The sequence below is a fragment of the Perissodus microlepis genome, chromosome 17, assembly GCF_051167445.1.
Source record: "Perissodus microlepis isolate ML-2025 ecotype Zambia chromosome 17, ASM5116744v1, whole genome shotgun sequence".
Lineage (NCBI taxonomy): Eukaryota > Metazoa > Chordata > Actinopteri > Cichliformes > Cichlidae > Perissodus > Perissodus microlepis.
This window is the reverse complement of record NC_140477.1, coordinates 31,100,267-31,112,471: the sequence shown is the minus strand read 5'-3', so window position 1 is coordinate 31,112,471 and position 12,205 is coordinate 31,100,267. Positions and strand designations below refer to the sequence as shown.

General features: G+C 39.7%; 1 protein-coding gene across 1 annotated transcript; it reads right to left on the bottom strand.

The window, feature by feature from the left end:
• Positions 1-4,412: 4,412 nt before the first annotated feature.
• LOC146369893 (fetuin-B) lies at positions 4,413-11,902 on the bottom strand. The gene is made up of 7 exons (XM_084909090.1): positions 11,619-11,902; positions 10,714-10,824; positions 8,888-8,975; positions 7,439-7,605; positions 6,842-6,949; positions 5,938-6,024; positions 4,413-5,099 (listed from the first exon to the last, which is right to left on the bottom strand). Exons 1-7 carry the CDS (start codon positions 11,835-11,837, stop codon positions 4,656-4,658), a joined length of 1,224 nt encoding a protein of 407 aa, XP_084765216.1. The 5' UTR covers positions 11,838-11,902; the 3' UTR covers positions 4,413-4,655.
• Between the last annotated feature and the right edge of the window lie 303 nt (positions 11,903-12,205).

The following is a 12,205-nucleotide window of genomic DNA, read 5'->3' as shown; positions in this document are numbered from 1 at the left end:
GCTGTTCGCGTACTGGCGAATAGCTTCAATTAATACAGCGTGCCTAGCTTTGAAGGTCTCTCCCGCCCCCTGCCGCACAGCGCTATTCTTTGCGACTCATTTTCAAAACAAGCAAATTACGGCAGATGTCTTGTGTAGTCCGGTAAAAATATTTAAAAGTAGGGTGGCAAAGTGTAGCAGTTTGTTTAAATCACTTTGACTAAATGGGAATTACGACAAACGCACAAAGCAACATTTACGATTTCAAAATAAAAGTATGTCTCTTACTGATGGTTGTAGTCGTAGTCTTCACCCAGGCATGTAGCTGTCATTAGTGCTGTGCAATACTGCAAATTTAGTGCCGTAAAAATTACTTACTGACCAAGTAAATAGAGGGCCAATTTTGTCAATACTGATATTTTTAACCTGTAAAGGCAGCTTTTAGCAGCGAGAGCAATGTGTCGTGATTTTTTTTTAGATGAATCATCATTAGTTTGCAAATTCTGAAGACATTTTAAAAACCACTAAATCACTGTGATTTTATTTAGTTAGTTTTTGTTTTTTGTCTTTACTTTACACAATCAAAACACACCTCTCAGCTTTTACTGTATTTTTGAAACTGTTGGAGACCTGGAATGTAAATGTGCTTGCCTCTTTGGGTCAACTTCCGTTGTTTAAATGTGCCATAGTGCAAATAAAATAGAGGTGACAGACAGTCAACACCAAAAAGATTCAGACATTTTTCTAATGCACATGTGCATGAGGTATCTATTTTTTCATTTATAAACAATAATTTATTTAACACAATTCAATGTTACAGGACTGAAACAAAATATCGTTCCTACTATCGTGCTAGTATCAATCTGACACCAGTACTAGCATTGGACTGACCCGGCCACCTCTAGTTGTCATTCACTGTCTCTCCCAAGTGTCATTTCTTCTCTAAACTGCCCAAATAAATGCCTCAAAACATTTTAGCTACTTGTGCTCACTAATTCTGCCAATTAATACTTTTAATTGATGATTTAAAACAGCTATTTGCTGGTTAGATTGTCCCAGCAGCTGGCCAAGAGCTCAGTTTTGGTTTCTCTTTGTTTTATCCAGAAATAGTTGTCAGACTGAAGTAATGAAATGACTACATCACACAGGACTCACGAAATTTTTTTTCACAACTGTTGCAATTTTTTCAACAAAAAAAAGAGGAAGAGCTGTCTGAGACTTGTGAATCACACAGACACCGCATGGGATATCCTGTTGTACCCAGAAAGCTTTCATGTAATTTGAACAAGGCAGGGAGAATCACAGGGTCATTAACACCCTAAGCTTCCTTCTTTTGTAGCTTTGGGGGATTTGTCATAGCACAGAAAGCTAAGAACCATATGGAAAATAAAGAAAGTGTAACTTGTGCTTCTCCGAAGCTTCCAGTTTGCTGCAATTCAGAAGAATGCATTATCAAGAATGGCAGTGATGTTTTGATGCATTTAGGGAGTCACAGACACTTAAACCTCTGTGCGACGTTTACAACTTGACGTCGTCAGTCACTGAAATTGTTTACATGGCTGTCATATGAGTCCTGCTGGTATTTTGCTAATGTCAGGGGGGATGGTGTTCCAAATGGTTATTTTAGCTTTTTTCATTTTTCATTCATCTTCGTCTCTGTCAAGCATGAAGCTCAAATAATGTTCTGCTGTCTCTTAAATGAAGACATACTGCAGAGACCTGACCTGGTTTGCTCTGTCTTAGTCATATTTCATCTCTTGGCTTATATGTTTCTGAATTTGTCTTTGGTCTGGACTCGACATTGCTCTGTGTGTGTGTGGTTTTCCTAATAGCTAGTTTCTGACACACTGGCCTTAAAAAACACTGAGATGCTGCTGATTGAGGATTCTCCAGAGTGACACTCCAGCCAGGTATGAGATGACTTTTCACATTTGTGCTGCGTCTCTCCTCTGTGCTGTCCTGCTCTTTCTAATAGCTCATGTAGCTGTGTTGATAAAGGCCCACTTTAGCTAGCTGCAAGCTTTTAAAGCTTTCCTGAGATGTTTGCACTTTCCTTTTCACTTCAGTGCTATTTGGCACAGTATAAGCCCTGGTGAGGAGTCCTACAATAACAAACCCCGACTTTTCCCCCTCCTTCGCCAGATGTGTTTGTAAAGCGGTTTTAAACCATCTGGATCTTGAGGGATATGGTGTGGAGAATACAAACCTTGCTGTGTTCTACAACACTGTCATCTTGAAAGTTAAAAAATATAATAAAATGTTCTAAAATATTCCTTTTTGACTCATAAAAGTCCTGTGTGTTAAAATTCTCCAGATACAGACAGGATGAGGAAATCCTTTGAAAAGAAAATATTACAGTTATTTTCTACTCCATAATTTTATTCTTGGGCTGTACTAGAGGAGATTTCCATGGTTTTTAAATCAAAATAATCATTATTTACCTTCTGTTAGTCCTTTAACCTTCAGCTCATCTTCTGTGTGAAAGTTCATCTTTCAGCTTCGTTCTTCTTATATTACTATATTCTGATTGGCTGTCTATCACAAACAGAAGATTTAAAACAGAAAAAGGAAACAATTAGGTTGGGCTTCTGCTCTTATAACCTAAGCTGTGTACCTGAAATGACTGTGTTAAGGATATACCCTCTCAAAAAAGTGCACTAAATGGACTGAACCCTGAGCTTTCGGCTAACAGGGCTCACCTGTAACTTTGAATCATATTGAATCCTCATATTTAATTTCAGCATTCACTGCTATATACATACGCTATATGGACAAAAGTATGTTCAAATTCAGGTGTTTTCAGCACCATTTTCTACAGGTGTGCAAAATCAAGCAGCCAGCTATGCACTCTGCCTTTATATATGCTTGTGAAAGAATGGGTCATTGTAAAGCAGGGATGTCTAACTCGTGTTACATTATGGGCCCTAACAGCCCACTTTGATATTAAGTGGGCCGGACTCCATTCTGTCAGTGTAAACCAAACATGTAATCCCTGAGATATCTCAAAAAAGAAGTGCAGTTTCAATAGTACGTCTATGTCAGTGTTCTACAACAAATAAATGTTGTTGTAACGAATGAGGAAATCTCTACAGTAGATAATAAAAAAAGGAACTTTTCTCTGATTTAAGTGTTTATCTATTACTTAATTACTTTGGAATAGTAAAAATGGCAACGATGGAAATGCTGTAAAACTAATGATAAAACAGTTAAAAGTCCAAGTTTATGCCCTCCTTCACATTTTCCGAAGGCGTCCAATGGGCAGATTGGAGTCTTTGCCCTCGGGCCTTTAGCTGTTCTAAAGAGTTCACTGTATTTGAACATGGTAATGTGATAAAATGGCATCATTACAACAAGTTTGTGAGATCTCTTCCTTCATAGATATTGCACAACAAACTGTATGTGGTACCACTGCATACTCAAGGTAACTCTGCCACATAGTGGCAGACCACCTAAAGTTACGCAGTGGTGTTCCCAAGTGCTGAGGACTATAGTGCATAAAACTTATCTGTGCTCTGTTGATTCAGTAACTGCTCAGTTCCAAACTTCCATTAACATCAGCACAAAAACTGTGGGCCAGGAGCTTCATGACGTAAGTTTCCTTGCTCAAGCAACTCCTGAAGGTGTCCATATAGTGTATCAATATCTAACAGGAAGTAAGGGAAAGCATAAAATGTCACCTTTAAAACATTTGAGGGAAGGATAACAGTAAAATGAAATGACCTAGTGTGATTAATCAGTCCATTATCGTTATATATGAAATGTATTACAGAAAATTGGATGTGAGTTGACGTAGCTGTGCAGCAGTTAGCACAGCACACAGCAAAAAAGGTTCCTGTAGTCGGTTGGAGCCTTTCTGTGCAGTTTGTATGTTCTAAATGTGTCTATGTGGGTTTTCACCAGTTTTTGTGGCTTCCTTACTCAGTCCAGAAACATGTGCATTGCATTCTAAATTGGCGTGTACTTGAATGGTTGTCTGCGTCTTTATGTTAGCCCTTTGATGCCTAATTTCAGCAGGGATGGGCTTGATAGAAATTGTAGGAATATAAATGCAGCTGCAGCACGGCAGCTAAAGATTTTGCAGCTGCAGCTGGTTATTTTCTCATTACTGCATTTTTAAAACACCCATTTCCTTCTATAGTTCTTCATTTTGTAAAAAATGTGAGAATTATCAAAGAATTAATGAAACATGCTTGTAACACAGGGGCTGCATTTTGCAAGGATATCTGAATTAGAAAAGCGCATGAAAGTTATCAGCTTTCTGATCCATGTTGTTTCACTCAAAACATTCAATTATTCATTAAACTGGTTAAGATTAGTTCCATTAAGACTTTTATTGACAAATTCAGCTCTTCAATCAAAATTGTATGTACTACCAAATAAGTGTAGGCATTATCAGACTATGAGTGTAAGAATTTGAAGATTCTGATGAGGGTTTCAAAACAAGTTTTATTGAAATTTTTAATAACATCTGAAGCTATTTTGCTGCATTAGAAGCAGTTAACAGTGCAGCAGTATTAGAGGTCATTTCAGGGCCAGTGAAAAGAGATAGGTTTCCTCTTATTAGCACAAATTATTTTTATGCTTCCAGCAACAGAAAGTGGAACAGTTTATCAGCATAGGCTCTCGCTGGATAAATCAGAAATGGAAAAATAGACTCCTGAACAGAGCAGCAACACTTAAACAGTGGTGTACCGAGCTGGACCGGGACAGGATCGGAAAGGAGAGGGCCCACTGGGGAAATCAGACAGGAAGACAGGGTGGTGAGAGGGCGAGGTGTTGTTCAAAGCCTGGCGTTTTTCACGGTCACGCCTCTGGTAGCGGAAGTTAAAAGGGGGACGCAGAGCCACAGGGCCTCCGATTTCCTCGGAGGATGAGTCAGAAGCCTCAGTGAGTAGATCTTCAGCAGACTCACTGGAAGAAGAGCTAAGAGGGACAGCTGGGTTAACAGCCACAGAGGGGTCAACGGGTACAGGGTGAACGGCAGTGGGAAAGGGAGGGTCAGAGGGAACAGGCTGCGGATCGTTTCCTGGGCCGCCAATCACAGGTGGGAACGTCGGGATTGCTGGGTTTTCTGGAAGGTCGTGACCCTGTGGCTGCACCGGCCAGAGGACATCTACATTCTGAAGAGACGCAGACAACACCACACCAAATGAGAACTCTTCTGGCTGCACGAATGAATTTTACTCAATACTGTAAAACTACTTTACAAACCACACGCTCTAAAAAGAACTGAGAAGACAACATAATTACAGCGCAGGAGCATACAATTTGAAATCTCACACATAGGATTAAACACACACACACAAAACCACCAACTTGTAAGATATGACAGAATAATTATATGACCACTGGCTTCCATTCAGAGAGTTAAATGTTCACTCTAAAGGTTACTTTAGTAAAAAAAAAAAAACCCTGAAAGAAAACAGAGAACATGAAACATTCATCAAGTCAAGCTCAAGCAGTGGGTTGTTACACTCCCAACTCACAGTCCCACAGTGTGAACTGACACTAAATGGTACACTTTTCCAGAAGTTTTTGCTTTTTTTTCTCAGTTACCGACATTCTTCTATTAATGCATTTAACTTTTCTGTTCACTTTTGGGTTGCGGATAATTCAGCTGCTATCATTGTTACACCTCCGCTGCAATTTTCCTGCATGTAGGACGTTAACAGTTTTTGATATAGAACAATCAGAACAGGTTTTTAGGTCAAATCTTGCGTGCACACTGAATAAATCTAAATCTAAATTTACTATAAATCTAAATCTGTTCTTCTTCTTGTCATGGGAGAATAAGAAACATATTCAACATGCAGTCCACATGCAGTCACTTCTATTCCTTTCCTCCTCATCATACTGATGTTATAGTTGTTGTGATTTTATAGGATCTTTGCATAAATGAGCTGCCACTTTGGCTTAGCAACGCAATATTTAAAAATATTATGTAATTTCCTCCCATACCTGTACTTTAAACATCTCACAGGACGTCTGGACATCAGGATCAGTATTCATGTCTCCATGTACAGATCCTGTGCAGAAACCTGCAGTCTGAGAGAAGAGTGTGAGACATTTGGTAATGTATTTCTGTGACATACTGGGAGACTATTAAAAAGTAAGAGTATGACACAGGGTGGGTTAAAATAATTAAAATAAAATGTACATTCCTTCTCAGGAATCTTCAGTTATAAATAAATACAAATACATGGCATTAGTTCAGGCAGTAAATGAAGTTAAGCTCAGCAACAGTCCCTGCAGCTCAGCTGATGTTTTAACTAGAAGCTGATATCAAAGCCTGCAAATAATTGTTGTGCATCTGCAAGCCGCTTTGCAACCCACCTGCACCCCAGCACCACTATTCATGTCTGAATGAGCCTAAACCATTGTGTGACGTCACATTTTAAACGTAACTGAAGTAGTCATGTCAGCCAGTAAATCATCCATGAAATTATCCAGACATCACACACACAATGGTGATCAATGAATTGATTTGTAATTAAGTGCTGTTTCAGACAGCGCTGCTTGACTATGTCTGAGTGCTAATTCATCATTAATATACACTTAGTGGTCATGTAAATAGATCTAGAATTTATACAGCTCTTCCATGAATTTCAGCTTTGTGAAGTCTGTAATGTTCAATTTTTGTTGACCTTGGAAATGCTTTTGTCCTTCTTGTTTACATACATAAGGAGGCCACAAAATCTGCTTAGCTGGGACACTAAGGACCTAAAAATAAATAATCTCCAAAAGTGGCATGACTAAACAATACAGGAATCCTAAAAAACAATAAATTAAAGCACATTGTACTGGTGTATCTAAACTGGTGTGTGAATGTGTCATTTTTTTCGAGGAACTTCTATACGAGTACCTCTGTGTCCGAGTCGAGTGTCAGTCGCTGGCAGGTGCCTCTTTCTGTCACTCCCTCGGGGCATTCTTGCACTGTGTATTCCACAAAGGTGGCTTTTACTGGCACAGACTGAAATATAAAAATAATATAGGAAGAGAGGAGCAAACTGCAAAAACAAACAAGCACAGGCACAAATAGAGATGGCAGGGTTTTTTATTGCGGCAGCTATCATGTTGGTTTTTCCATCCTGAAGCTGGACTATCATATGCAAAAGCAGTGTACTTAGCTTTGGTCCCCAAGCAAACTATTCAGTTTTTCTCATTTGCTCCCCAAACAAAAGCTGGGCCATGGAGGAAAGTGCCTTCAGTGATCCTTTGCAACCTTGCCAGACTCGTCTATAACTATTGCGTGATGGTGATGCTTGTGCAATAATGGTTCTTATCTGGAACACAGAAGCTCAAAGGTGCACTGTACCTTCTGCATATGTATACCCAGAGAATTTCCTTAAGTGTGATTTCCCCCCATAAACATAACGTTTGACGCACTGTCAAGCAATCAAATTAGCCCCGCAGCTTTCTTTCCCCCCATCAAAGTTAATAACAGTATATCTAGCGATACCTGTGCGGCAGCTCTGGTGATTTTTTTCACCCCGAGCCCTGCAGCCATAGTGGACGTCCTTTTATAGGATACCAGAGTGACCCGAGCAGCAGTCATGGCCTCGGGGCTGTCTACGGAGAGCAGGAGGGGGCATGTTGGGCAGATCTGCTGGAGTTTCTCTGGAGAATCTGCAGAAACCAGAGAACTGAATAAGAATGAATAAGTAAACGTCTGTATTAAATGGCGCAGTTTAAAAAGCAGTTTAAGGATATGGTTTTTACAGGGTACAGGGAAAAGGTAGAGATTTGATAGGGTGTTCTTGTCTAATATTTTCATGTGTGTGCGGGTGCACGGGTATGTTGGTATGGGTATATATATATATATTTGTAGGTTGTGTATCCTTGAGGTGTTAATGGGGTTATTGAAAATGTGTATATGTGCGTATGTGTATATACGTATGTATGGATAGATAGAAACATATATGTATATATATATAAAAAAAAAAAAAATTACACATGACATATAATGTAATTGCAAGGAGGTATTTCTGTAGTCTATTGATACTAGATAGTGGAAAAGGGGTGGGATTAAATAAGCTTATGCTTCTTCCTGCTCCTTTTTGAACATGAACGTTATTTGGAGTTGTGGTTGCTCGTTTTCCTTTTGTTTTGCTTTGTTCATTTGTCTCTTTTAATTCTATTTTGTTGTACTTTTTCAACATGTTCAAAATAAAGATTCAATCAAATCAAATTACATCAACAAACAGATGATAGCGACTGGATAAAGCAGTGGCACTAAATTTACAGTGAAAGCAGAAAAGGAAAAAAAGTCATGTCATTTTTGAACGGATACACAACTTTTCGCTCTCCAAATGCACTTAAATCAGACGACTACATCTCTTTTCATGACAGTGAGATGTAACCTGCTTTTGCTGATGTCTCCAAAGTAGCACCAAACCAAACACCGGCAGTGAGAGAGAAGGGAAATCGATTGAGATCGGGGCGAAATCATAATTTTCACGCTCGACCTTTTGATTTGTCATAGTGGGAAATTCACTAGTGTGACTAATTGATAATTAATTAGGACTCAGCTCCATTAGACTGGGCCATCATTAATGTTATTAGTTACACCTGCACGTAACAAATTGAGATACTCACAGTGAAACGTCGATACTTTTCTCTCCTCAGTTCTTTGCTGTTCTTTCTTATGAGAATTTTTCCTTACTGGATATTTACAATTTCTTTGTTTTAATTCAATATTTTCTTTACCTTAAATCTCCAGCTTGATGTGGTATCCAAAGCAGCACATGCCGGCTGCATGAGCTCTGATGCTACACATTATATAAAGATATCGATAAACAGTGGGTATCTAATAATAGATGTTATGTTGCGACTCATGTTGCACAGCACTGTATGCATGCGACCTTCTGTGTATGTGAGCAGTTAGTGGTTAGGAACCTGCTAATGTTACCTGGCACGAGAGCACAGTCGTAGCTGTATAAGTAGGAGTAGCCCTCTGGTGTGTGCAGGATGGTGGTGTTGCAGTTGCCAGAGATTTGCTTTAAAAAAAAAAAAAAAAGAAGATAAAACAGACAGAATTCGTGATTGGCCCAATATCAACCACTTCACTACAAAGACTTGGCACAATGTGTTCAAACAGATGCAAGACAAAAAAACTTTGAATGTACTCTTCTATCAGTGAGACCAGTGTGAGTGTTTTGGCTTGTGTTACTTCTTCAAAGGGCTGTTTTTGGCTTATAAGTCGCTCACCTATACGGAAAAGAAATAAACTCATTTGAATTTCCCATTGCCGTAAAAAAAAGGTTGTGTTTGTAAGTTTTAGAGGACCGACATTCACCAGCCACTTTGTTAGGTACACTATGCTGCTAGTACTGGTTTGGACCCCTTTTTGCCTTCAGAGCTGTCTTAATTCTTAATAGCACAGATTCAACAAGGTTGCTGGAAATATTCCTCAAACATTTTGGTCCATGCTACGTGACAGAATCACACAGTTGCTGCAGATTTGTCCGCTGTACACTCATGATGCAAATCTGCTGTTCCACCACATCCCAAAGGCGCTCTATTGGATTGAGATATGGTGACTGTGGAGGCCATTTGAGCACAGTGAACTCTCTATCATGTTAAAAAAAAGAGTTTGAGATGATCTGACCTTTGTGACATGATGCTTTATCCTGATGGTAGCAGCTATTAGAAGATGGTTACACTGTGGACACTTTCGGCAACAATAATCAGGTAGACTGTGATGTTTAAATATTTATTTGGTACTATTAATTGTTAAAATGTGCCAAGAAATGATTCCCCCACAGCATTACACCACTTCCACCACTTCCGCTGATATAAGATTAGGATGGATCCATACATTCATGTCATTTACACCACATTCTGACCCTAACATCCAAATGTCATAGCATAAATCCAGACTCTTAAGGGAAGTTCAAGTTTTTCTAGTCTTCTGCCTTATCTGACATGAGTAGGGCACCCAGTGTGGTCTTCTGCTGCTGTAGCCCATCTGCTTAGAGGTTTGTGTTGTGCAGTAAGAGATGCTTTTCTGCATATCTTGGTTGTTTCCTTGCTGTCATTTGAAAGCTGTCTGGCTGTTCTCCTCTGACCTCTGATGCCAGCAATGCATTTTCACCACTCACTAGTTGTTGTTTCTTTGAGCCCTAGAGATGATTGTGTGGGAAAATCCCAGTAGACAGCAGTTTCTGATGAGCCCAGTCCAGCCTGTCTGCTGTCAACAATCCATTAATAAACCAACAATCATTAACGAGCAGTTGAACAGATGTACCTAATAAAGTGGCCCATGATTGTCATGCCAATGGTTCCTTTCATCCTTTTGTCAAAGGAGCTGCTTTTATGATTAAATCAACAGTTTTTTTATAATGGAAGTTTCATAAGTAAAATATGTAAAATATGTAAACCATAAATATCTATTTTAACAGAATAGATTTTTCCATTTTGTGGGAAAGATTTCTTCCAAATGCCCAGTTACTGAAGAGTAATACATTTATGCTTTGAAAAAAGTCACAGTAATAAAATAGATCTGCCAATGTAAATGGGTAAAGTGACTGTGACTTCTGGAAGAACACCCTGACACTTCCAAAAACTCAGAAATACCTTCATGTCCAAAGTTTCATGTATATGGTTTAAGTGTGACTTTCTTACATTGTCCAGTTACAGTGTGGGACATATCTTATAAACAGTGCCTTCAGGCATATAGGGGCCTCCTACTCGTGCGGACACGTGCTCTTGTTTGTATACGTGTGAACATCCTACCGTTTCCATGAATGGCCTGACGTCACAACGTTTCCATGGTTTCTTGCTGCCTGTGTGACACTTGGTCTCCAGGACTTCCAGGTCGAGGTAATACACGTTGCCTGCTGGGCCCTGTAATTCAGAGTATAAACACATGCGATAAAGGAGAGCAGGCATTAACAAAGCTATGAGGCTCAAATTTATGAGAAGTCCTCCTGCCAAGTAGCATCATTTGTTCTGTTAAGTATATCAATAAGGGACTATTTAGGAGGTGCTCTGTGTAATTCCACATAACACTTTGTACAATAATGATTTGTCAACACTTTGCACCACAGTAATAGCAGCCTTTTTAGGTCATGAAGTTGATCTGAGCCTCTTAAAACCTGATCTATCCCACAGTCGGGCCACTATAGCCTTCAGCAGCTGACAGCATGAAGTTCATAAAGTCTGTTGTGCAAGGTTTGTCCCAGCAGTGCTGGACTGAAATGACCTGGACTTTATTAACACTCGCTTCAATCCTAGAGGCCTTTTTTCATGAGGCGTGAAAAAGGAATGGCTTCCCGTTTTATGATATAAAATTATGTACTTTGATGTTAATGCTACATTTATTAAAAGCGACATGCACTGATGGCGGCCATTCGCACCAAAGTGTTTCTTGTTGTTTTTAGGACTTACGTTGCTGCTCCCTAATGAAACTGCTGCTGTTTTTCACAGCTTTCATGTAACCCAGTGGGTCCTCAATTGGAGACTCTAGAAGCCACAGCGAGTCCTGGAAAAAGGTCATTTCTGATTTTTGTTGTTTTAAATCTTATCAAATGGGCTTCCCCTGACATGAATCTGGTCACGGCTGATACATATAAACACTTCCCACCCTGGTCTAGGATGAACAAACGTGTTTTACAGCCTCCTCTGGTCTTTGTACTGACCTGAGCGTGCAGATGGACATTTGCGATGCGGTTCAGGGCAAACTTGTAGCCTTCGCTGCGATCCTCATTGATGTAAGTGATGGCCAAGCGAGACAGCTTCTCCACCGCTTTGTCGTTACAGGGGATGGGAGCAAGTTCAACTGGCATTAGTACGACACCCTCTCCACACACACACAGGATGTGAATGGATAGTAATATTAGATGTAGTAATTTGTCCATGACGGCAGGTGGTTTTAGACAGGAGCCAGAAGACAGGGCCGTTTTATAGTGAAGTTTGCTCCCTTGTGTTTGCCTTCAGTTGAGGCATTGACTTTTGGAATCAAAACAGGACGGCGCAGCTGAAATGAAGCCAAGGACAAAGTTTATTTGACGGCAGAGAGCTGATACTTGTGAATGGATGTTCCTGGTATTTATTTAACCCCTGGAACACGCAGTCGTCAAAGGCAAATAGAACGTATGTCAAAACGGCCATTCAATATACTTATTCCTGTGGCTCCAATATTAAGACTGGGGGTTATTTTATTGTTTCTGCAGGAGTTGTTTCCATACTGTGCAAGAGGTGTATGTCATGCAAACTAAATTAGTGC

Bases quoted from the DNA above. Each gene is read 5' to 3' on its own strand.
- LOC146369893 (XM_084909090.1), bottom strand. From the start codon at position 11,837: ATGGACAAATTACTACATCTAATATTACTATCCATTCACATCCTGTGT. The intron at 10,825-11,618 runs GTCAGTACAAAG...TCTGAATTACAG, and splicing joins ATGTCCATCTGCACGCTCAG to GGCCCAGCAGGCAACGTGTA. The intron at 8,976-10,713 runs GTAGGATGTTCA...TTTTTTTTAAAG, and splicing joins TCAGGCCATTCATGGAAACG to CAAATCTCTGGCAACTGCAA.